At 42.0% G+C, this 24,521-nt stretch overlaps 1 protein-coding gene across 2 annotated transcripts in view; it reads left to right on the top strand.

Moving 5' to 3' along the window:
* The window catches only part of LOC146506235 (spermatid perinuclear RNA-binding protein-like), a 103,697-nt gene that overhangs the window by 63,169 nt on the left and 16,007 nt on the right, over nt 1-24,521 (top strand). For both annotated transcript variants that reach the window (XM_085181163.1, XM_085181164.1), the window contains exons 6-12: nt 2,413-2,534; nt 7,815-7,910; nt 8,111-8,222; nt 12,493-12,590; nt 16,602-16,695; nt 16,892-16,960; nt 23,740-23,948. In XM_085181163.1, coding sequence (XP_085037289.1) covers nt 2,413-2,534; nt 7,815-7,910; nt 8,111-8,222; nt 12,493-12,590; nt 16,602-16,695; nt 16,892-16,960; nt 23,740-23,948 — 800 coding nt within the window. The remainder of the gene's footprint in view (nt 1-2,412; nt 2,535-7,814; nt 7,911-8,110; nt 8,223-12,492; nt 12,591-16,601; nt 16,696-16,891; nt 16,961-23,739; nt 23,949-24,521) is intronic.

The following is a 24,521-nucleotide window of genomic DNA, read 5'->3' as shown; positions in this document are numbered from 1 at the left end:
AAAATTTTCACTGGCTCTGAAAATGTAATTTAAAAAAAATTCAGATACTTTGTAATCTAAACAATTTAATAATTAAAATAATTGATGGGATGACATCAGTAGTTTTTGTATTTAGTATTGCATCAGGCAATTCACAGCTGCCTGCATATTGTCCTTATTGAATAAAATGTTTTAAGTCAATCTAATAAATAGTACTTACAGTAAAAGTAGCACATGACATCTGTTTCTACAATTTTTATTTTTGAACTTTATAACTTCAAAACAGCAAAACAAACAAGCCGTCTTAATAAATCTGATTGTTTTGTTTTTGTTTTTTCACAGTGTTCATACCAAGCAGAACAAGTTAAAAGCACCTTTTAAAACAACAAAACATAAAAACTCAATAGTAATGATAATGAGGTGTATTTCAAAATCTAAGGATTTAATTGGCTTCAAAGATTCCATAGATTTCACTATAATGAAGAAGATGTCATGCAGTAAAGGTTAGGTAGGTCCCTAATGATTTAGTTTTAGACTTTACATAAAACTGAATAATTAATTCCAACTTACAAAGAAAAACGATCATTAGCCTGGCACATTTAAGAGCAGAGGAATGCAGTAAATGTAGTAAAGGTCTGATGTGTTTGTAATACTTTTAAGATTTTACATTAAGTTAAATAATTAATTATTGAAAAAAATAAGCACCCATGATTAGCATGGCACACTTGAGACTCCATAGATTCCACTCAGACTGTCGTGTAGTGTGTAAAGTGTTTGTTTCCATCATGCTCTGCTTTGTTGTCTGTTTATCTATATGGAACATCGTTTGCGTGACCCTGGTATCCAATTGTCTACTTTGTACTCCGTCTTTAGTTTATAGCCACAAACTAAGAGCCTCTTAATGGCTTTTTGTCGGTGTTCACTTCACTTCATTTTCATTTGTTTCCGAGGTCTCCAGATGCATCAAGCAAGCAGAACGTAAAGAGTGCGCCCACACATGCACGATTAAAACAAATCACGCCATTAGCTGCACACTTGCTGCCAAAGTGGTAAATAGTAGCCAGAAGTCCCGGGGGCAGAACACGAAGGTCCTCACTCAGTCTTGGTCTTGGAGGAGGAGTGACATGGGAGAAATCCCCCGTCTCTCTCATCAGCTCCTTCGTTTGTCTTCCACCTCTTCCATCCTGTTCAGCTTTCACTACGGTCTCTACAGCAACAGACTGCCAGACCACATGCATCGCTCCTCGGCTCGCTTTACTGCCGCGGTGCCACACGGATAAATTGGAATTTGAATAGTTGTGGATTTAGAGGCTACACTGCTGTTTCCTCTCTATGAGCAAGAGCCTTTTAATGCTCTGCGTCAGCACTCCTGTCAGCTTTAGTCCCAATTTAATCTCTGCTGGCTGTTGCTCATCGGAAGAGTGCTTTGAACCATAATGACACTGATTCGAGTGAGATGGTACATCAATCAATATCTGATTTTTGCAACAATGTCTCAGCTTGCAGATGACTCATTGTCTTAGATTTATTTGATACGAGATAACCCGCGGGCCTTCGCCGAGCTCTGCAGTGTGGTCTGCGGTCTGTTCCCCCTTTTGTTCGTCTGCTTGACTGTCCCACAGTGGGAACCCCTTAGCTGCTCCTGAGAACAAACAGCCTTCACTTTCTTTCCAGGGTGGCGTTCTCACTCTCAGATGTTTATGTTGTCATCTGCTGTCACTCTTCTTCTGCTGTCGTTCTCCCATGGCTTGGCCTCCAGTCATGGCAGGAGTGCTCCCCACAGGAACCCGGTGTGGAGAGACTGTTTCAGTCAAACATAAACATCTGACCGACCCCGCAAGAGTGAAAATACTAGCATGGCGCCCCAGAAAACTGCATAGCCTTTTGAGCAGGATGACTTTTTTCCCCCTCTTCAAGTGGAATAGCTAATGTCTCTTTGCATCAACTCTGCCTGTCACCCAAACTCAGACCCCCTTGAGCCAGTTTTTCTCGATCCATCCAATGTGTCCTTGTTCTAAAGTGTTATTTTTAATCTCTAATCTGGCTTTTGGTCCCGAGTCATTGCCATGCTCTCATTTTCGTCCTGCGCTGTAATCGATAACACACTAATCTGGCGTGTTCCATTGCCTTCAGCCACTGATCTGCATCTAGAGTGAGACTTCGGCCGGGCAGCAAGACGCATGCGCTCACGTCTACTCCGGTTCCTCCTGTCAGTGTCATGAAAGATCCTGCCTTGTGCATGAGAATCCTCCCTCTCCCAGAAAAATCACACAATTTCTCAAATTTCCCCTCCTCTTAGCTCATTCGGTCAGATCAGTGGGTTTGCCTAATAATTAGCTGTCCGACCCTGCTGCCCGTGTGTCTGTGTGTGAGTGTGAGAGGTCAGCGTGCTCACGCTCAGTCTGTCTTGTCTCATCCTGTCCCTCTCTCCAGAGGAGGGCGAGCAGGACGCTGACAAACGGAGACAGGAGGAGGAGGAGGAAGAGGAGGACGTCCTGGACAGGCAGAAGTGCCAGACGGCACTGGCTTCACTCCGACACGCCAAATGGTTCCAGGTGAGCACAGCTGGGCTGTGACAGATTTCTCTACACTGTCTTTATATTCTGGCAACCTGAGCTTTCAGCCGTGTGCCTAAAATTACATTTGCTTGGCTTTAATGTGTGACAGCAACTTGGTTTTGAAGGAAACGTAATGGCACCTAGATTTTCTTTTTATCACCATAATAAATGACACAAAGTAATGAAGTCTATCATTAGCACACAGGTGTTACAGCATTGACATTATGAAGCTTTTTACTGCTCAACTGATGCACTCATACCAACACTGCTGCAGCAACAACAACACAACCTGCTCCTTACGTTCAGAGTTTTTGGTTCTCTCTACTTGTATAAGCTGAGGCAGTCAAAGGAGCTTGCAAAGAAAAGCGTCTGGACTTCTTTAAGTTACTTGAAGACGTTTCACCTGTCATCCGAGAGGCTTCTTCAGTTCTGAGGCAGTTTTCCACCTAACACAGGAACTTCCCCTGACTTCCTTTAGGGCTAATTTCAGGGGGAGTCTGTTCACAGTCCTGTTAGTTTATGCAGTTCAAAAAGCATGGATCATTTAAGGTGTTTTTTTGGTCCACATCTGTGCCCTAGCGCTTCAAGGTAACTAGTCATTTGTAAACTAGCAAGGTGACTGCTGTGCAGGAGGCAGATTTCAACCCAAAGTGTGTTCTATTCCTAACCATGACCAAGTAATAAGTCAGAAAGTAGAAAAACAGCAGACCAAATGGGACAAGAACCAGGCTGTCTGATACACCTGCAATTACCCGTCCAACCGCCCGCTGTGGATGTTATTACTCAGCCGAAACACAGCTGTTATTTTTCTGCCATGAAGTTTTATGTGCGACAAAAGTGGTCTGACAGAACGGCGTTGTAAGACATTTTGGGATGAACATGCATTATTTTGAATACAAACACAAAACATATCGGAAGGGGGAAGCACATCATCGCTGAGTAGAAAGGGACAGATGTCATAACCAATACCAATTTCAGGAGCGTCTCATCGTGTGAACCTGTCTGTTGGCATGGATGTTTTAGGAGCCGCTGCTACCAAATACACTCTGTGTTTTTCTTCAACTGTCTTCAATGTGGTCCTGAAAACCTGAACATGAAAATAACACTTTCAGAAAAGCTGTTCACTTTGTTACTTACTCCTGGACCACGATGCAGGCACGTGTATAAAGGACATAAGAAGACTGAATATGAGCTGGGAATTGTAAATTGTTCACAGCAGCAGTGAAGTATATTTGTTTCATTTCTCTTACATAGTGATAATGCAATTTTTAGACCGTATGCAAATGAACTAATGTGCACAATAGGTCTAAATTTATAGTCATTCCAAGGTGGCCGACTGGGTGGTTGGGGGGCAGCGAGGGCTCAGGAGCCGTCAGCTTGTGAGAAGAAACTGTTGAACAGTTTGTAGAACCTGCTCCCGGAGAGGGGTGTAACGTATGTGAGCTCTGGGATGACTCAGTGAAGCTTGTGCATCTCATTTCCCTGAAACTCATCAAGCCACGATGAACACATTAATGAGAGGTTGAAATGAAGCTCCTTTTTTAATAATTTAAACAGCAGATATAGGCATCATTCATCATGTCTTCTGTTCTTTACTCCTTTTCCAAAGCTGCTTTGCTGATCTATTAAAGACATGCATGAACATTTAACGACTGAAATCATTGGCAGTTATTTTTGCATTCGCCTAAATGCAAAATGTGCAAAAATGTGGGGAGGAGAGTATTTAAATACGTGATTTAGTCATGTTTGTAGCAGTCAGTTTACTCCAAAGTGCACCATTACTTATAGTTGGAGAAAATGTTATTGTGCGCTTTATTTAGCTGCAGTAGTTGCTGTGAGGTATGCCAGGTAGTTATCCAAAGGAGCATGTAATTGATGTGGGTGGATTGCTTCAAACTGTGTGGGCTTTGGTTTTTCCCACTAGCTCTTAACCCTGAATATTTGGAGCATAGCATCGGTTGTTCCTGCTCTTTAATAAAACTGTTATTTTAATACATTATAATGGAACTTAATGTGGAGTCAGAGTGAGAACATTGGCTCAATGCAAAACACTAACAAGCAACTTGGGCTCGATTAAAAAGGCAGCAGTATTGTATGAATCTTACAATGTGTCTTTCAGGTGTCACTGAGCGTAACTGATGCCCACAGGTGGAGCTAGATTCTTTCCTCCCATACAGACAGAAAATTAGAGCGAGGTGTTGAAAGATTCTGGAGAGAAATGGATATAATATTTAAGATTTCTTGCTCCCTCAATGGTTCTGCTTGTTTTTGACCTTCCAGTTTTCTTTATTTTTGTTGTATTTCTTTTGTCCTTATTTGAATGAACTGATTGCAGATTGTTAGTAGATAACCTACAGAACAGTTCCTTCAACACAGTTTTGCACTTTGTGCATTATGCTAATAAATCTTATGTAAATGGTAAATGGTAAATGGACTGGTTCTTATATAGCGCTTTTCTACTCTTCTGAGCACTCAAAGCGCTTTACACAACTTGTGCATTCACCCATTCACACCCATTCACACAAGCACATTTCTCTAGGTGCTTTTCTAGATAACATTCACACACATTCATACTCCGATGGATGCATCGGAGAGCAATTTGGGGTTAGTATCTTGCCCAAGGATATTTGGCATGCAGACTAGGGGAAGCCAGGAATCGAACCACCAACCTTCTGATCAGTAGATGACCTGCTCTACCACCTGAGCTCTTTGCCGTATTTAATGGCAGATCAGTCAATAAGCTCAACTCCAGATGTCAGAAAACTGCACTGGATAACGATGCATATTCCTTTGCACTTCCTTTTGTGAGAAATTTAACCAGTGAGTCCAACTGTGGAGTAACAGAGCTGAATATAGATGTTTCCAGGATGAGCTTGTAGAGTGTGTTAGAAAAAGAACAGGCAGCATGGGAATAGAAGAAACGGTAGAAGTAGTGAAGTTTTTATCAGCGTGAGTAGCTGACGAGCCTGAGATATAGCTCCGACGGAGACGGGGTCATGAAGAGGTTCTTCACCAAATCACGTTTCAGATGAGCTTCAGGTCTGCTGTCCTGAATGAACTGAGCTTTTCCTCCACTTGAGAGGCAGGAGAGAGAGATGAGGGTCAAGGTCAGGTGAACCGGCCAGTAGTTTCCCTCGGGAAGATGATCTAATTGACAAGTACTATCAGAGTGAAGGGCTGCACTGTGGCCTGAAAGTGTAGCAGCACAAGTCGGATTCTGTTTCATCATATTCAGACGGGGCTGACATGACCTGAGGATCTCCACTGATTTGTAATAACTGTAGATACAAATAGCGACGTCTGTCTCATTCGCCCTGTCTGCGTAGTTTCAGTGAGATCACCTGAATGAAATTACAGTCTTGATTATTATGAAAAGCCATCCTGTGCAAATTCAAGTGTCAGTAATCTCAGGCTTAATTTGCTTTCTATTAAAGTCTAGATGTAATAGCCTCAACCACCGTCTTCTTTGGGTGGTTCAGTTACTTTTCTCTTTATATTATAAGTGGTTCCTTTTAAACTTGATGGGATTTAGCAACAGGTTTGCTATTTTATTAAATGTATAGATGTTGAGTGAATCATCTGTCCTGAGTTTAGACTGTGTGGGACTCTGAGGGACTGTGTGGAGAATTATCGTATTGGAAAAGTGACAAATACCACTCTCTGTGTGCTTGTCTTTTTATCCGATCTGTGTTTGTACAGCGTGCACAGAGCACAAAGTTTCAGGTCGTTCGACAGAGCGGTTCTCATCATACTTTGGCTACAGTTTGGTCCCTCTCTCGTTACCGGTGTTCCCCCTAGTGACTGCTCCACTCTGTGTGTAGGAGGAGAGTCATTTCTGGGTTCCTAAGTGGTCCAAAAACAGCAGCCTGGGACAACGCTTTGGTCTAAATGCACTGTTCCATCCACTCCATAATACATCAGCATCTTCCTTTGTCCACATTCCCACCTCTCTACCAGACTTCATTAAATCCAGACGGATTTAGCAGCTCCGGGTGGCAAACGATGCTGAGATGTCTGCCTCAGTAGAGGGAAAAGTAAAAAGAAATCGATGTGTCATTTTTTTATTTTTTCATCTCTAGTTTCCCTGTAATTCAAATTTTATCAATTTAATCATCTAAGAATGATGATTATGAGGAAAATGAACCACACACAGACTTGTAACAAACCAGCTATCCACCAAAATGAAATTATTCTCAATATGAATATTTATGCAGGCATTCTAGTTAATCACATTTTGAAAACTACATTTCGGCTTCACTTGTGTTATCTCAGTGTTGGCTGTTCATTTATTTCTTTGGAGAAATGTCCCATTCATTGGTCTGGTCAGGATTTTTTTTTTTTTTAAGATTTTGGTGGAGTTTTTCATTTTTCTTTTTCTTCTTTTGTGCCTTTTCTCTTTTCTCTTGTTCCACTTTGTTTTGCGTCTGTACCACAGAGCCCAGCAGTTAGCGGTGGTACATACAGTGTTACATAAATAGACAGAATAGAGAGATTGCAGAGCTTGTAGGGTGTTTGTGGCTCTCTAAAGAAGCACCTAATGCATCCGTTTTTGTCATACAATTGAACGATAAAGTAAAAAGTACATATTTATATAACATATATACAATTTGTGACCAGATTAAGTTTGTCTTGCTTCTGTTCCAAGTGCAAGAAGTCAGAACTGGACTACCAGGGAGAAATCTAAACATGGCAACCATGCTGGGAGTGGTCCAGCAGTGCATGAGAAGAATGCAGTGTTGAGGTGGGAGCTGCCCAAATTTTAATCAGATAAGGTGTTTGATTTTTGGGAGTGTGCAGAGTCATAAAGAGCTGTGCTCTCAACCCAAACTCTCCCTCAAGACAAAGTCAGCATGTGAAATTGCAGTCATTAATTAAGGAAAAACACAATAAACCACAGTTAACTTAAAGTCAGCAGGAGTGAGGCGACAGGATAGAAAAATTCAGATTCAGCCGAGGTACTCTAAGGCTGAATTTAGGGTTGTGACAGAGGCAGCTGCTGCAGTATTTATTCCACAGCTGAGCTCCCCTGAATGTAATACGTCCGATATCTTCACATTGTCACGTTAAATCTCGCACTCAGTCTCTTAGAGAGGTATTAGCAGCATATTGAATTTTTCAGAACTCATGAACATGCCTCTCTTAACGCTGCACAATTTTCATCTTTCAGAGTCTAAAAGTTTTACTTTTTAGAGCTGGCGCTGCTGAGCCTGCAAGCACTTGCCTCTTTAAAATGCTTCTCGTGCTGTTGGTGACTTTTGCCCGTTTTTCCCTCCCTAGGCCAGAGTCACAGACCTCAAGTCCTGCGTCATCGTTTTGAGGATCCTCAGAGACATGTGCAACCGGCTGCCTGTGTGGCAGCCTCTCAAGGGCTGGGTAGGTGACGGCCTCAGAATCAGAATTATGTTTGGCGTAGATACATGGAAGATGCAAACTGCAAGCTTTATTTTAAGTTTGTCCTTTAAAAGTGCTTGGTACGTGTGACGCATAATAAACTGCCCCAGTAACAGAATCAGGACTGTGACTGATTTAGTTCATCCTTCGCTGAGTGTTTTGTGTTTGTTCGTCCTCTGCAGCCTTTGGAGCTGATCTGTGAAAAGGCCATAGCCACCTGTAACCGGCCGCTGGGTCCAGGTGAAGCCCTGCGCCGCGTCATCGAGTGCATCGCCTCAGGGATTCTTCTCCCAGGTCAGCAATCATTTACACTTTCACTCTTTTCTCTCTGCTGCAATTCAGAAGCCACAGCTCATCCAGGAATATCTTAGTATTCATGAAGTCATATAAAATCTGATGAATACCTGAGAGAAATTTAGAGGCAACTCAACAAATACAGAATTCACTGAGAGGTATGCACTGTGAGTTGAAGAACTGTGGCAAATATCTGTAATATATAGACTTAGGATAAAATATAATCCCAGTTTTGCTCATATTTAGTTCATTAATTTAAACCTGAGCATGCACTGTTACTCTGGAGTGCTTACACACCTGATAACAGGTGTAAACTGTAAACTATCAGAACAGAAATGAGTCCGGAGCCTTTAAAAAAAAAAAAAAAAAAAGCAAATAAACTAAGAAGCCAACGTGTACAGAAACTGATTTTCATTCAGAGTAACATAACATCACATTACATACAAAAATAAAATCTTCAAACAATTCAGCTGCATTCGATTTCATTTGTATAGTTGTCAACTGTCACCTTGATGCGCTTTATATTGTAATGCTAAGACCCTACAATATTAGAAAGAAACCCCAAAGATGACGTGATGCCCTAAGCACGTGGCGACAGTGGGAAGGAAAAACTCCCTTTTAGCAGGAAGAACCCTCTGACAGAACCAGGGTTAGGGTTAGAGGTTAGAGTCACCCGCTGTGCCCCGTGGTGGGAGGAAAGAGGAGGGAGCAGAGAGAGGGCAAAAGGCAAGCGATGGGAGTAATTTACTAATAAGTGCATAAAAATGTTTTTGCCCTGTGCAAGAAATAAGAGAAGGCTCTTTAAAAAGAGCAGGACAAATTCCAGCTGAAGAAACTGAAAAAAATGGCATTCAAGGAGAGATGAGTGGCATCCAGTAAGGTCATAAATGTTTAAGCCATTTCAGGTAACATTTGATGTTCACCAAGAATTAATGCCTCACATAGTCCAAGTGAAACAGCTTCCGTGCCCTGGATTTTTACAATACTGTAAGGTATAGAAGACACTTGGAACTCGTTTTCCTCGAGAGTGCGTGGCACATCACTGAGGATCACTCACCCTTTTTCCTTCACTCAACTCAAAGAGAGAGCGAGAGAGAGGCTTGGGCTAAAATAACTGAGGTGATGCAAAGAATGCAAAAAATTGAATTAATCGGATACAGAATATTTTTGACAGGAAAAAAAAGTCGGCTGGACAGAAAAATGTCCAATTTTAGACAAAAACAAAGGAAGCAGGTGTAGCACAAAAGAAGCACCTGATCTGGCAGAACAAGAGAAACTCGCTGTAATCATTTAAAAGAAAAAAACACAAGTGAGATTTTACCTGAGACATGAGTGGTATCCAGTAAGGTCATAAATGTTTAAGCCATTTCAGATTTTCACCAAGAATTAATGCATCACATAGTCCAAGTGAAACAGCTCCCGCGCCCTGGATTTTTGCAATACTGTAAGGTACAGAAGACACTTGGAACTCTTTTTCCTCGAGAGTGCGTGGCACATCACTGAGGATCACTCACCCTTTTTCCTTCACTCAACTCAAAGATGTGTCACAATACATGTCGACTTGCAATCTCACCAGACATATTTACAATCTTATTGAATTTGTTCTCGTTAACGTCAGGGAAAGAAAGATATGAGGCAATAAAGTGGAAAGTTTGAATACTCTCTCCAAAACAACAATATAAAAGATCAAGTGTGTGTGGTTGCTTCCTAAGAGTCGCAGCTTCCACATGGAATTCAATCGCTGCAGTGCGTCTTTGTAAATGACACTTGTTTGAATGACACAGTTTTTCATCGATTGCTGTCCCCAAGCATTTATTTTCATTTACAACCTCAATCCAGTCACCATTAATGTGTCTTCCTTGCCACTAGAATAAGAAATAATTGTCTTTGTTTTCTCTGTGTTTAACTGAAGAGACACAGATTTGTATTCACATTGTGCATTTGTTTGTGAGTGAGGCCCAGTGATGGAAAGGGTTAGCAGCAAGATACAATAAAGCAATACTTGGGTAAAAGGTCCCCAAAAAAAGCCAAGAAGAAACCCGAAGAGGACACAGTGGAAGTGGATAAGCATAACAGGTAGATACAATGGCCAACTACCGCAGAGATGGGCAGGAAAACCAGCAACACAAAACAGCCAAATAAGACAGGAAACAGAGACATGAAGAAAGAAAAGCAAAAGACATCAGGAAAGGATGAGGACAAAAAACTATACAGATGAACACAGCATCAAAACTCCTCAGACGGTTTTAGGACTTTGAGTTTTGCATGTGACATCATGGAAAATCACTTCAAGAGGTGTTTGCCACACTGGATGTGATAACTGTTAGCGATATCCAATAACGCAGGGGTGGGCAATTCCAGGCCCCCCGGGCAGGTGTCCTGCAGGTTTTAGATCTCACCTTGGGTCAACACACCTGAATCACATGATTAGTTCGTTACCAGGCCTCTGGAGAACAGCAGGAGCTAATTTAGCCATCAGCTGTGTTGGTTCAAGGACACATCTAAAACCTGCAGGGACACCGGCCCTCGAGGCCTGGAGTTGCCCACCCCTGCAATAACGCGTACCTTGTTTACATAGAAATTATTGCTGCCATGTTTTTTGGCCTATATTCTGCTGCACTGTTGCATTCATCAAGAAAAGAAAGAAAATCTTCTTTTTATCACTTTCCTGCTGATTTGGATAAAAGAATATGGGGGCTAAAAAACTCTGATAGTCATAGTATCAGTTATAAGTTGTTTCTGCCATCCATCTACCAGCCTCAGTCCTAAACTGAAGTCTGGTTCTGAAGTTGGTCATCGTCAGCAGATCAGACATGTGACCCTTCTGTCTCTGGACAGCTGACAAGAGCCGGCTAAAAAACATAATGCTATGTTTATGCAAGCTAATTTTAACGTTATGCTAACGCCCTAAAACTCTTACTTTTCCTGTGATAAACAGTTTGATTACATTCTGACAGCACATGCCAAGTTCACGTCTACCCACGTTAGATCCACTCCAAAAAAGGGTTCAGCAGCAGTGGGGAATAGCGGTGAACAGAAGCTAACTGATGGAAAGTTATGGATATTCTCAACAATTCGCCTCAGTATCACTCTCATCAATCACAAATGATCTACACTGACTTGTTGAGAATGTTAGGGATAATACGCAGAGCCATGTCAATATCAGAAATTTCATAAACATCAGTTGGATACCTGAGCAGTGACCACTTGATCCTGTGACTACAGTTCCAGGCAGAGTCCCGTGAAGGCTTCTTACTCATCTTGACACAAAATATTGATAAGCCTCCAAACTTTTATAGGGCTTCAGATCTCATCCAGTATAATTTGAGGGGTTATTGATAACAAAATGATGAAAATCGTGAGGCGTGAAGTTGGGAAGAGGGCCAGGGTTGCACTTCACAACATGAGTAAACACCCTCAGAGGGAGTAAATAAACATCCATCCTCAGCTCCTCCTTTGCCCAATTTCTCCACATAACGAGCAAAACGCTTACCATGAAAGTGTTTTACTTCCTCTGAGGGAAACACTTGTTTGTTTACTCGTGGTTGCCATAGTTTCTCATCGTTTCCAAAATGGCCGACAAATTAATGTCACGTGGTAAGCTGTGACGTGTCTGCAAGACCTCAATAGGTGGTTCTTCTGCAATGTAATATCTTTACATATATGGTCCTGAGATTCATGGCAGGCTGTGGAGTGCACTGTGATGCGTTCATGGTTTCCAAACTGGGGCACAGAGTCCCAGCGGGTTCACAGCAGCATGATTTCATTCAGTTAAAATTGGTGATGGAGTATTTTCCTGAATCATGGGAACATTTATCCCCGGAGACTCTGTTTTCATTTCCGTGCAGTCCACATGAAGAAATGTTTCCTATTTACCTCCAACAAACAGAAATATGTTCTCACGTTTATTTTTTCCACCGCTGTTCACTGCTGTGTTTGAATGCTTCATCTGGGAAAACTTCAGCTCGAGCGAGTTCGTCCTTGTGATGATGTCACTGGACTTTTACATTTTGGCTCCGAAGTTCCTTCAGCATTGAGGGCAGTTTGTTTCATGAATGCACTCGGTCACTGATGAGTTATTATTCAGTCTGTGCACATTAAAGTAAGGCGAGCTTGTTTGTAAAGCACCTTTCATGCACTAAAGTCTTACTGAGTGCTTTATGTGAGGCATAAAAAGCATTAAGGCAGCAGGAGAATAATTTGTGTTTACCTGTTGAGTGAAATAAAGTTCAAAATGTCTGACTGTTTTTGTTTTTTTTTCTCTTCAAAGGGGGTCCAGGAGTTCATGACCCCTGTGAGAGGGAGCCCATGGACGTCCTGTCTGACCTCAGCGCCCAGCAGGCCGACGCCCTCACACACAGCGCTCAGGTCAGTGAACATGTTACCCATCCGCCTACTATGATGACATCACGGTTTCCTCTTCCTGCAGTGTGCATGCTAAGCTCTTCAACCCACAAAATTCAGAATGTTTGTCACTTTTTTTGACATTATTTTTCCCCATCCATTTCAGCTGCTGGTAAGTGAGAGGCAGGGTACACATTGGACAGGTTGGCCGTCTGTCACAGGGTTAACACACAGATACATCACCATTCACACTCACATTCACACCTATGGGCAATTTAGAATCACCAACCTAACCACACATCTTTGGACTGTGAAGGGTAGGTGGAGTATCCGGAGAAAACCCACACAGGTACAAGAAGAACATGCAAACTGCTCACAGAAAGGTGCCAGCCAGCTGGAGGATCTGAGCCTTCTTGCTGTAGGGGAAGAGTCGACTAATTCACAGCTTAATTGATCTTAAGGCTTTGGTTTGCTCATTGTGTATCACTTTGTAGTTGAAGGCTCATGGTTAAAGGACATTTCAGGCTCTGATAACCATAGGCATATCTAGTAGGGCTGCTCGATTATGGCAAAAATGATAATCACAATTATTTTCACTGAAATTGAGATCTCGATTATTTGACGATATTTATTTAACAATAACAATGTATTGAATAATGACTTTAAAGATTGTCAAAAAATAATATAAAATAGTGCAAATACTGATAACAGTGCAAATGTTTGCAATATAAAAAATAAATGAAAATGTAAACATCTATGTTTAGTGAACTTTGCAGTGTTGCTCTGTGGTGCAGCTACGACACTGTAGCAAAGTTTACACACTGTGTCTCCTTGATCCACGTCTGACTCCACGAACCCATAATGTTTCCACACCACTGAAGTTTTTTTACCTCTTTTCAACCAACAGCAGTCACTCTCCTCTCCAAATAACTTCTGTTTAGCTTTCCGAGCTTCCCTCGGGTCCTCTTAATCAGCGGTCCCCAACCCCCGGGCCTCGGACCGGTATCGGTCCGTGAGTCGTTTGGTACCGGGCCGCGAGAGTTGAGGCTCAGGTGTGAAATGTATAGTTTTCAGGGTTTTTATCGGTTTTCAGCGTTATTTTGTTATCGTTTTTATCGTTTGCTCGTTTTCCTTGGTCACGTGTGTTATGAATAAATTTTCTTTTTTTCGGTACCGGTACTAGTTTTATTTTGTTGTATTTATCTGCGACACCTTAAAGGCCGGTCCATGAAAATATTGTCGGGCATAAACCGGTCCGTGGCACAAAAAAGGTTGGGGACCGCTGCTCTTAATTGTTGTGACACGTGTTGGAAATGCAGAGAGGTGCGCTCGATTTGCCACACGGAGCAGCGCGCGAGTAAAGCATGAGGGAGGGGCTAATAATCAGCTCAGTCATTTTTAATGATCGTTGAAAGCCCAGATCGTAATCGAGATTAAAATTAGATTAATTGAGCAGCCCTAATATATAGTATAGGAATAGGGATAGGTAACCTTTTAATTCAGTTCCGTTTTATTTATATCGCATCAAAGCACAGCAACAGTCACCTCAAGATGTTTTATATCATAAGGTAAAGATCCTACAGTAATACAGGGAAAACTCCAACAATCAGATGACTCCCCTGTGAGCAAGCACTCGGCCACAGTGGGAAGGAAAAACTCCCTTTTAACAAAAAGAAACCTCCAGGAGAAATAGGCTCAGGGAGGGGGAGCAGTTACATAATAATGAGATGAGTGTGGAGCCTGGTCCTGCATGGCTTTATAAGACAAGGTCTTTATGTTGTTAATAAAATAAATGCAGAATTTCACTTGAAGCCGGTGAAGAGAAGCAAGAATGGGCTGACGTGTGAGCGCTGACTAGTGTTTCTGGAACAGCTGAAAGACGAGCTCGGGAGCACTAGAGAGAGAGATCCATGTGAAAAGTGAGTCACAGTAATCGAGACGGGAGAAAATCAAAGTGTGTACTAAAAGTTCAGAATTACTGGATGACAGTAGAGGTTTGATTTTTGTGATGTTTTTTAGATGAAAGAAACTGGAGGTGCTTTGAGATGTGAGATTCAAAGTTCAAATGCTGGTCAAAAATAACACCAGGCGTCTTAGCAGAAGAGCTGATATTGCTCGCAGGCGGGCCGATGTAATGACTGACCTTTTCAGAGAAACTGTCAGGCTGAACATCAGCGCCTCAGTTCTGCCAGGATTGAGATGGAGCAAGTTTAAAGAAACCAATTAGTAATAGCAGTGAAGGAATCACTGAGGTAGGAGCGGATGTTGAGTAATGGTAGTAATTACTCAGTAGATATCATACTGATATCTGTTTTTATTCACATAAAGGTACCGCTCTTTTTAGTGTTTTAGCCATCTGCCCCATAGTGCAGGACTTTTTCCCCTCGGGTGGGTTTCAGTGTGTTTGTATAATACTGTTTGCTTTGTGTGACAAAGGCGTTACTACTACACAGTAACCACATTCTTGTTAACCGGTTATCTGAAATTGATCTGAGATTACTCAGTAAATATGACAAAATGTCTCATGTGTAATAAGATGAAGGCATGATGAAGCTTACAACATTCTGCAAGAACAGACTTTGAGCATATTTTACATTTGAACACCTACTAGTATAATATTCGTTCAGTCGAGCCTTCTGAAGGAACAGAATGTCTTATTTTGAAGGAAAAGAAGACACAAACTGTGGATTTATTGAGCCATTACGTCCCTTTGCACAATGATACACAGTGAGGTCCATTAATTTACAAAAATTGTGTCATTGCCCAAAAGCTTATGAACCTAACTGTCCTTACACCATAATATTATATTAGCTCAGCCAAATTACTCTCGCTCTTTGACCGTAGCTGTAAAGAAGTTCCCATTCATAATATGCTGTTTGCTCCTGGGGGATGAACTCCATGTCTCACCTGTGGGCCACAGCTGTCCAGGTTTTTACTGGTGCTGCTGAAAATCTCCAGTTTCATCAAGTCTGGGATGAGAGAAGAAGTAAAAAAAATTTTTTTTTATCTTTTTTAAACACTGAATCACTAAAAGAAAGATTAAAGTTAAGTTGAGAATATTTCCGTATTTTCAGAGATCAATGACGTCCAAACTTGTTCCTCCCTGGAGGTGAATCAGTGCTGCAAAACCACAGATGTTCTGAATTTAGAGATCCATTTTCCATCTAAGACACTCTTCTTTATGGATGTTAGCTTTACATCTTTCCCTCTGAGAAATCCCCTTCCTGCTTTCCAACTATAAAACCAGACACTGAGAAAAATCAGTTCATGTGCCAAGAAAGAAAAAGTCAGACTCAGCCATGCAGCTTGTGAGACCTTGAAACATCCCACTATGGTGTGTTTCGATGCCCCCTCCACCCACTGTAAGTCAGCATTTTTTCCAGTAAATCGGACATGTAACACTTCTTCCCGCTACACCGATTGATGGAGGGTTATTTAAAACGAGTCCTGGACCTCCGCCGATGGAGCCCCGAGCTCATGTCAGCACTATAAATAGCTGAGTGTCCACAGAAGCACAGTCTCTGACCTCAGATAAGCAAACCCTCAGTGCTGCGGAAGCTTTGACAAACTGGCAGCTTAATTAGCCAGCTAATGAGCGTGGGAACACTCTTCCTCATCTACACCCACACCAAGACTACTACAACTACTACCACCACCACCACCGCTGCTGCTCCACACGAAATAACAAAGCCTACACTTTCTGCTCCGGGCAGAAAGTGTAGGCTCAGCAGTGAGAAATATAAAGACATCCTCATCTTCATCTTTGTTTTGCTTTCTTGATGAAGTGCAAGTCTGGGAATATATTTTTCCCCATTTCCTCCTTTGTTTGTGCCTCGTCTCCATAATGCATGAAGTTTCTCCCAACAGAATTAGTTGGTTTACACAAACGGCGAGCAGCTCACTCAAGTTTCCCCGATAATTAAAGCACATCGATCTGAGAATAAATGGCCCTGCTCTCCTGTGAGTGCAGGAGGGTTTCTGTGGCGTTACCACCGCAGTGATGTGCCCTTATTCTGTCGGCTGTGTGCGTTTCAGCATGCGTTACGCCTCCTGGCCTTTGGACAGCTTTACAAGGTCTTGAATATGGATCCTCTGCCAGCCAGCAAGCCCTCACCGAGGCTGTTAGAAGGTGCGTGCAGACTTGTTTGTGCTCTCTGTTTTGCAAGTTTATTCGTTTCCCTGTTTTTACCTTTTTTAAATTCATTTTTGAGCCCTCTGTTCAGATACAGTCCTGGCAGCACTAATAAAAACAGCATGCTTAGACGGCATGTGCGTCTGAGTGGGCAGTGTGATGTTTTAAGTGCTCTTTCGTTTCCGCTCTGCAGGCGGCTGTCAGAAGAGGCTCCGGGAGGACATCGGGTCAGACGACAGAGACTTCATCAAAAGGATGAAAGGTGACTTTGACCGTCAACTCACCCGTATCGAAGAATCACTGCTCAGATGATCGAAATCCTCTTCCTCTCTCTTCTGAGGTGCAGCTGACACTTAGATTCAGGCTGATACACGTGGCTGGTTGTAGCTTTATATTAAACAGAGTTCATTGCTGGAAGCTCGAAGTCACACAGGAGAAAAGAGCAAGACTCCGATATAATGAATATTGATTAAAAACCTTATGTTGCGTGCTGTAATTTAACTTTAAAGTGGCTGAAGGGGCTCATTTATTAACCCAGTCCATATGTTTCTCTATGCTCTTGTGATATTTCCAACCATAAAAAGTTTCCTACATCAATTTATTTCCCATAGTCATTTAGACAAATTGGTCCATTGGTGTGCTGGGGGGGTTTTATAAACTTTATCAGGCTTTTGTTGTATTTTCCACATGTAAACTCTACATTGCAGCCTTAAAACAAGATATTCAGTGCATGAAGGATATCTTTTCAGGGATGTTTGCATGTTTAAATATTATATCGCTCGTCCTGATCTCTGTGTGGATGAACAGTTGGTAGCTTTTCAGGGGCAGGTGCAGTTTCAGGCGATACATCCCTTCAAAACATGCAAAGTATGGCATAAAGATCTAGTTGGAGCTGTGATCCTAAAACTTCTTTCTGCATAAGAAAACTGAAAGCGTAATTCATTACATCATTGTGAAAAGACAAAGAAGGAATATAAAGAAGACTGTATAGATATGATACAAGATGAACAGAGCTGCTAAACTAGTCGGCTTTCTTGAAGGTCATAATTTATCTGAAAAATGCTTAAATAGAAGACAAAAAGAGACAAAAACACATCATAAGTGTAATTATTGCAGTAAAACCACAGTCAGACACTTGCAGTACTGTGAGTACAAGTTCAGCATGCCTCTGGTTTCTGGAGCAGCAGGGTAGCTGGGTTAGATTTATTATGAATTTATTATTGTTTTATATTTTACTAATGTTATTTTTATTGCATCTTAAAACTATTGCTTTTTGGTCTTTGCTCTCTTTCATATTATTCTGGCCAAGAGCCACAGTGAAGTTCTGGCACTTCTTGGAAACGGCTCATCAAATATTAATTATTTATACAACTGTAGATACCATATGCAGCGCCCTCCAAAAGCAATGCACAATAGTTAACTGCAAATTGTGTTTGAATATAAGATCATAATTTGACTGAGATGAAAGTTAGAGACTAGCTTCGGCGTTTATTTGAGACCATATAATAATTGGATGCAGTGATAAAACCATAAAGCCTCAGCTAACTTACATTTTTAAGCTCTTTTGTTCACAGTCTTCTTCTGGAGTTTTTGAAGATTTCGTTTTTAGATCATTGTGATCAAAACTCAAAACTAACACAAAGAGCGAACATCAACTATGTTTCAAACTGACTCAGATTTTATGGGGAGCGTCATTAAAGCTGGGTCTCCAGATACAACCGAGCGGTCTTCAGCGGAAGAACAAAGGCAGCTCGTCAGGCGATGAGCGAGACTGGAAGCATTTGCTGTTTTGCTTTGCACCAAGAATTCATTTCCCACTCGGAGACTGCCAGCGCAGAGTTTTGCTGTAATGTCCCCGTACCATCTGATGGAGAAAACTCTGAGGAAATGCTCTGAACTGGTGCCTCTGAACTAGTACCTGCCAGCATGCAATCTCGCGCCAACACAAAGTGCTTTGAAAACACTGGAGTTTTTTGGCCATAACAGCACAGTTTGTACTCACCACGCGTCTGCTTGCCAGCTTTGCTTCTCTGTGACTTTGTCCACTTCCAGAAAATGAAAATCTGATTGAAGGATCATTGCTTTGACCCACTGGAGGTGATCCAGCACTCGTCACAGAGGTACAAGAGGGCATAAATGAATGATCTAAAAATAAGCCGCCACATTGGAACCTGCCAGATTTAAGTTAGATAGATGTTTTTCTTTTTCTTTTCATGAGCCCATTCCTGGAACTTTTTGGATTACACCTGAACATTCATGAGTTAACTTATGAACCAATGTGAAAGTTTTTTTTGTTTTTTACTTCTTGTGGATAAACCCATTTTTATCTTTTTTAAATTTTTCTTTTTAATAATGATTCTTCTTAATACTAAGCTGATTTTTGTTCATTCAGATTTTGTTTAAACAGTGTTTGCTGTAATATTGTAGCAGCGGATTTTCCAGCTCTGCAAAAGTTATTAAGGCGGTGGTTAATTTCTCCTGCTCTCGATGAACAGTCGAATTACCCCATTGACAAACGTAATTTTCCAGGAATGTGCACTTGTGCATATCTGAGTGGCAATTAAAGTGCTGATGAAGTGCTTTAAAGCAACTCAACCCTGCATTTGTCTGTAACAAAAGACACGACGTTTAGTGACACAGCGCTAATGTGTTTGTAGGGCCTGGCTGTTGCAGGTTGTGTCCTCTAAAGAGCTATTTGGATTCCTTTCCACCATCATGATATTAAAAACTCTGGCTTGTCTTTAATGGAAAATGGCGACATATTAAAAATGTGCACAAAAGATTGATCCTGTGCAGGTCACATTTACCATGTCGCACAGAAGCTGACTTCCCTGGACAAAAACTCTTCACAGCAGATAAGTGGATATTGACTGACGACTAAGAGACAAGGCTCATGGTTCAGTGTGTGTGTGTGTGTGTGTGTGTTGGACGTGTGCACTATAGCTGTCTGTAAAAGAGGTCTTTGTGTAAAAGGTGGAAAAGTGAAGCACTGGAGCTGAAAGAAGTGAGCAGCGACGCTGATCTTTTCTCAGAAACCGGGACGCTTTGTTGTGACAGGGATCAAATCGGCCCGTCAGGCCAAAGAATAACACGGCACATTCACTTCAATCTCTGTATCAGAGGAGAGAAAATGGCCTGACCCCGCTGAATGCGATCCATTATAGTCTGGATGTGTAAAACCCAGCAGGCAGCGACGTCCGATATCTTCATGAGATCTTATTAGGAATCCATTTCAGGAACCAGCTCGTCCCCTTCGCTGCATCTCAGCGCGGCGTCAGTCAGCAGCATGAAGCGGGTTAAGGAAGATTTCAGGCAGCAGTGGCTTTTAGGTGAGATGTGTCCTCGAAGCAGAAAATTGTGTGAAGTTATCAGATTTCCACAGAGCTGATAGAGAAGCTGGTGAAGCTTAAAAGACATTCAGCTTCAGAGAGTTTTAGGAATCAATCAGCTCAGGTTGACAGAGGTCTGTGTGACAGTGGCTTAATGTCAGATTTCAGTCCTGAACACCAGAACAATGTCAAACCACCCAGATTTTTATTAGCCTTCTGAACGCTCCCTCCTCACAGAGGGTTTTGTGGCAGCTGTTTGGACAGCACTTACACAGGCGGCGTCTTCTGTTGTGACAGTGTGTTTATCAGGCTAATTTTTTAAGTATGGCATCTTGTCATATTTCTTGGCTGACATAAGTTCATATGGTGCTGTCATGATTTACAGTGTTGTGTGGCCCCCCTGCTGTGCTGCTCTGTTGACATATTACACAAAGTTTCAAAACACAACTTCTCACTGATTTTTCTGCTAATGAGACATTTTTCCTCTAGTTCAGCGGTCTCCAACCTTTTTTGCGCCACAGACCGGTTTATGCCCGACAATATTTTCACGGACCGGCCTTTAAGGTGTCGCGGGTAAATACAACAAAATAAAACTAGTACCAGTACTGGAAAAAAGAAGATTTATTCATAACACACATGAAAAGACCCAGGAAAACAGAGTTAACGATAAAAACGATAACAAAATAACGCTGAAAACCGATAAAAACCCTGAAAACCAGACATTTCACACCTGAGCCTCAACTCTTGCGGCCCGGTACCAACGACTCACAGACCGGTACCGGTCCGAGGCCCGGGGGTTGGGGACCGCTGCTCTAGTTCACTCAAATACAAGGAAATATTGATGATTTATGTCAATTTTTTAATAATAATTTTTACTTGCCCACTGATGTCTCAAAGGATTTTAACTTTCTCTTGGTTCAGACCATAAAATCCACGTGCACAGGTCACCTGATCACATCACCTGTGTTCAGACACTGAATGGTTTTAGCTTCTATGGTGTATTCAAGTGCATAACATCAGCTTTCACTTTCAGATCATATAGGTTTCTCACCTAATGCACTACTTTAGTTCTGTTCTTTATATCCTGGTCTCAGCAACAAAAGAAAAAAGTCTTTGATCATGTACTGTGCTGTACACAGTCTAGTGTTGCATAAAATTAACTACATGTAACAAATAAAAATGAAAATTTGCAAATAAACTTCAGTTTCCCTGAAAATCTCTCGCTCAGCTCTCCCCTCTGCAGTGAAGAAATCTCACTTTGAGAAAAAAACATGTTTTGCTTTAGTTGCCTCTTCAGCTCAGCAGCTTTCTGCCTCGTGTCTCCTCCTCCGTGGCTCTGCATCTCTGCTGGTGCGTGGAGTTGAAATGTTGTTTGAATACAGAGCTTGTGTCGTGGTGGAAACGCAGGCCTCCCTTCACACATGCTTCTCAGTCTCCCATCTTTCTTTAAACCGCCTGCCCTCTGCACCAGTCTTTTTTCTTTTTTGCCAGTTTGTGTTTGTAAGCTCGGGTGCTGGGAAGCTGAATCCCTTTGTTTGGTTTGTTGTGTTCCTGTGCAGACCACAGCTGAGCTTAGGTGGACCAAAATGTGTTAGCCAAAAAGGCATGTTCAAACTGGATTAAAGCATACAGAGGGCTGTGTTTGGCCATGAGTTTGACACTTGTTTTGTACAGATATTCAAATGGGTATTTTTAACCATGGACTGCTCGTTAAACAAGACATTTAAAGATGTCTGGCTGCTTTTTCTGGTATTTTATAGACAGTTTAATCCAATAATTGCTAAAAAAAAAAAAAAAAAATCAGCACATTAGCTGACAGTGAAAATAATTAGCTGCAGCCGTAAACTAAACGGTCTTGGCACTGATGGCTGCAGCCTTCGGCCTCTTCACTCCTCCTCCCCCTCGCTCTCAGAGTCTTGTCTGTCAGTGTCACAGTAATTAAATTGGCCCTCGCTGGGACCATCGTCTCCGGCAACCCTCAGCTTCCAGTTCAAAGGAGGTGACGGAGGCAGAGATAGAGGAGGATTAATACTGCTGGCTGTTGCCACGCAATTATCTCACCACCTCCCACCACACGCCGCACACACACACACACACACACGCACACAGACACACGCACATGTTGGGTTTTACACACACAGTTACAGTGCTTTAACACCTCCCCCTGTCTTCCTTCCGGCACCTGTCCACCAGCACCTCCACATTCGTTTTCTTACACCTCGTCTGCATCCATATTCATAGAAGCCACACTCAAGTCTAAAGTGCCTGTCAGAACCTCTCAGTAATTACACACAGTGGCTGCAGAACCAGGCGGCTGCACACTTCACAAACCCCGCTGTGTCCCCGCTGTGACACCTGTTACACAAAAGCTGAAATCTGTGGGCAGCCATATGCAAATAAATGATCACCTCAGCATCATCGATAACTCTGTAGTGTTTCTCAAGAATCTGAAATTACACATGAACGTTTCTGCCGGCCCTCTTCAACTTTGCCCAGTCCATTAACCCTGTGTTAGATTTTAATACCTGTAATAATGGTACAGGTGGTGACAGCTGTAGCCTCGAAGCTCTAAAGCATTTTATTTTTTATAAAACTACAAATTAAAACTCAGATGACAAGAATAATTTAAAAAAAATCTAAACAGGTAACAGAATGTTTCTATGTGGATTTACTCGCTTTTGTGACGAGCCCCAAGTGGTCATTAGAGGAACAGCATCTGTCAGTCAGAGGAGCCATAACTTCTAGCCTTACCAGTATAACTCAAGGAAGAGTGGACACTATCCACAGAGGCCAAAATGGTTGTTTGTTTTTTTTTAATACCTGCAAGTTCATCTGTGTTTTAAAGTTGTACATTTTAACATACAAGCCTGTGGGGATTGACTCCGTTTTGAAGCCAGGCTCAGGTGGCCCTTACAGGAACTGCACTTTTTGGAAATTGATTTCATTTTTCTGCCCCGGATGTTTCCACTTGGTGACATCTGTTATCACCTCTCTATGAAACCGTGCAGGCTGTTTGTACAGTTTATTTTTTATTAAATTCATAGATTAATAAATAGAACTGACTGGATATGTCCACGTACAGAGATCTGTCTCCATTATATTGAGCACACGTTTATGTAATGAGCATTCGTCAGTTCCTTGGAAACAACCAGCACCTGTTTAATTGATCAGTTTTCCTGTGAGTCCGAAGAGTTTTTGTTTTTTTAAAGCATCTTGCTGAACTTGATTTCAGACTGTGATGTTGTTCCCATTTCTATATTAATATTAAAAGTTTGACAGCTGACAAATGTCATTTGACTTCAGTTCTGTCCTTTATAGATCTTATTTGTTTACATAGTCAAATCTTTTGTAGCCTCATAGCACAGTTGACAGAGTTGGACTAAAATCTGGGAAAAATGCTTATTATTTGGCGACACTCAGCACTTGTTTTGTAACGGATGTCACCAGGAGTGAGGTTTCATTTCCAATTCATCAGTGAGATATTACTGCTCGGGACTCCGGGGAGGCAGCTCATCTCTCGTCACTGTGTAGGTGTGAAGTGTCGCTGGCTGAAGTGTCCGTGGTGTAACACCCGGACGGTGTCATTCCAGTCCCATCAGCTAGCTGCTAATAGGAAAGAAGCTGGGCCAATGAAATGGCTTCTCTCACTTCCTGCTTGTGGAGTCATGAGGTCTCTGTTTCATTACTAACATGTGCATCTCTCCTCTTTAAGTGCTGGACTGGAGGATGACCGATCCAAACCATCCCATGAATGCTCTGATGCGTCTGAACCAGATCCACCCGGGCCTTCAGTACCGCCTGCTGTCCCAATCCGGCCCAGTGCACGCTCCAGTCTTCACCATGTCCGTGGAAATCCAAGGAACCACATACCAGGCCACGGGGAACTCCAAGAGAACCGCCAAGCTCCAAGTAGCCCTCAAGGTACCAACACAGTTCAAAGAGCTGCATAAAAGTCACGGAAGTCTGGGGGTTGTATTTTAATGAACCTTAGATGGGTTGTCTGATAGTCATCGGTTAGCAAATGTCTTCTTTGGGACATGTAAACACCTCAAAATCCAGAGTATGATTTGTGCTTAATGTTTGAAAGCGTCAGATTGAGACAAACTAAAATGATGAACATCACTGCCATTTAATTCTGCTCAGGGTCACGATGGGCTAGAGCCTATTCCTTTAGATACTGGGTTAACTGGGTTATCATAGATAGAGAGACTGAGTGATTTATGGGGACTTGGATTCCACAGCGTTAGCTCCGTAAACACTTAGACGAGCAGATACAGAAAGATTAAAAAACAAAACAAACAGGAAACATCACTCAAAGTGGATTTGAACTGTCCTGCAGTTCTTTTAGGCTCTAATTTCAAATTCTAATAGACATATAAGAGTTTTCAAACTGCTGAAAACTGTTTTTTTATAATAATAATAATAATAATAATAATGGGGCGGCACGGTGGTTAGCACTGTTGCCGCACAGCAAGAAGGTCCTGAGTTCAATTC

The sequence above is a fragment of the Neolamprologus multifasciatus genome, chromosome 12 (genome assembly GCF_963576455.1).
Source record: "Neolamprologus multifasciatus chromosome 12, fNeoMul1.2, whole genome shotgun sequence".
Classification (NCBI taxonomy): domain Eukaryota; kingdom Metazoa; phylum Chordata; class Actinopteri; order Cichliformes; family Cichlidae; genus Neolamprologus; species Neolamprologus multifasciatus.
Note: the sequence above shows the minus strand (reverse complement) of the source record. Positions and strands in the feature narration are given on the sequence as shown.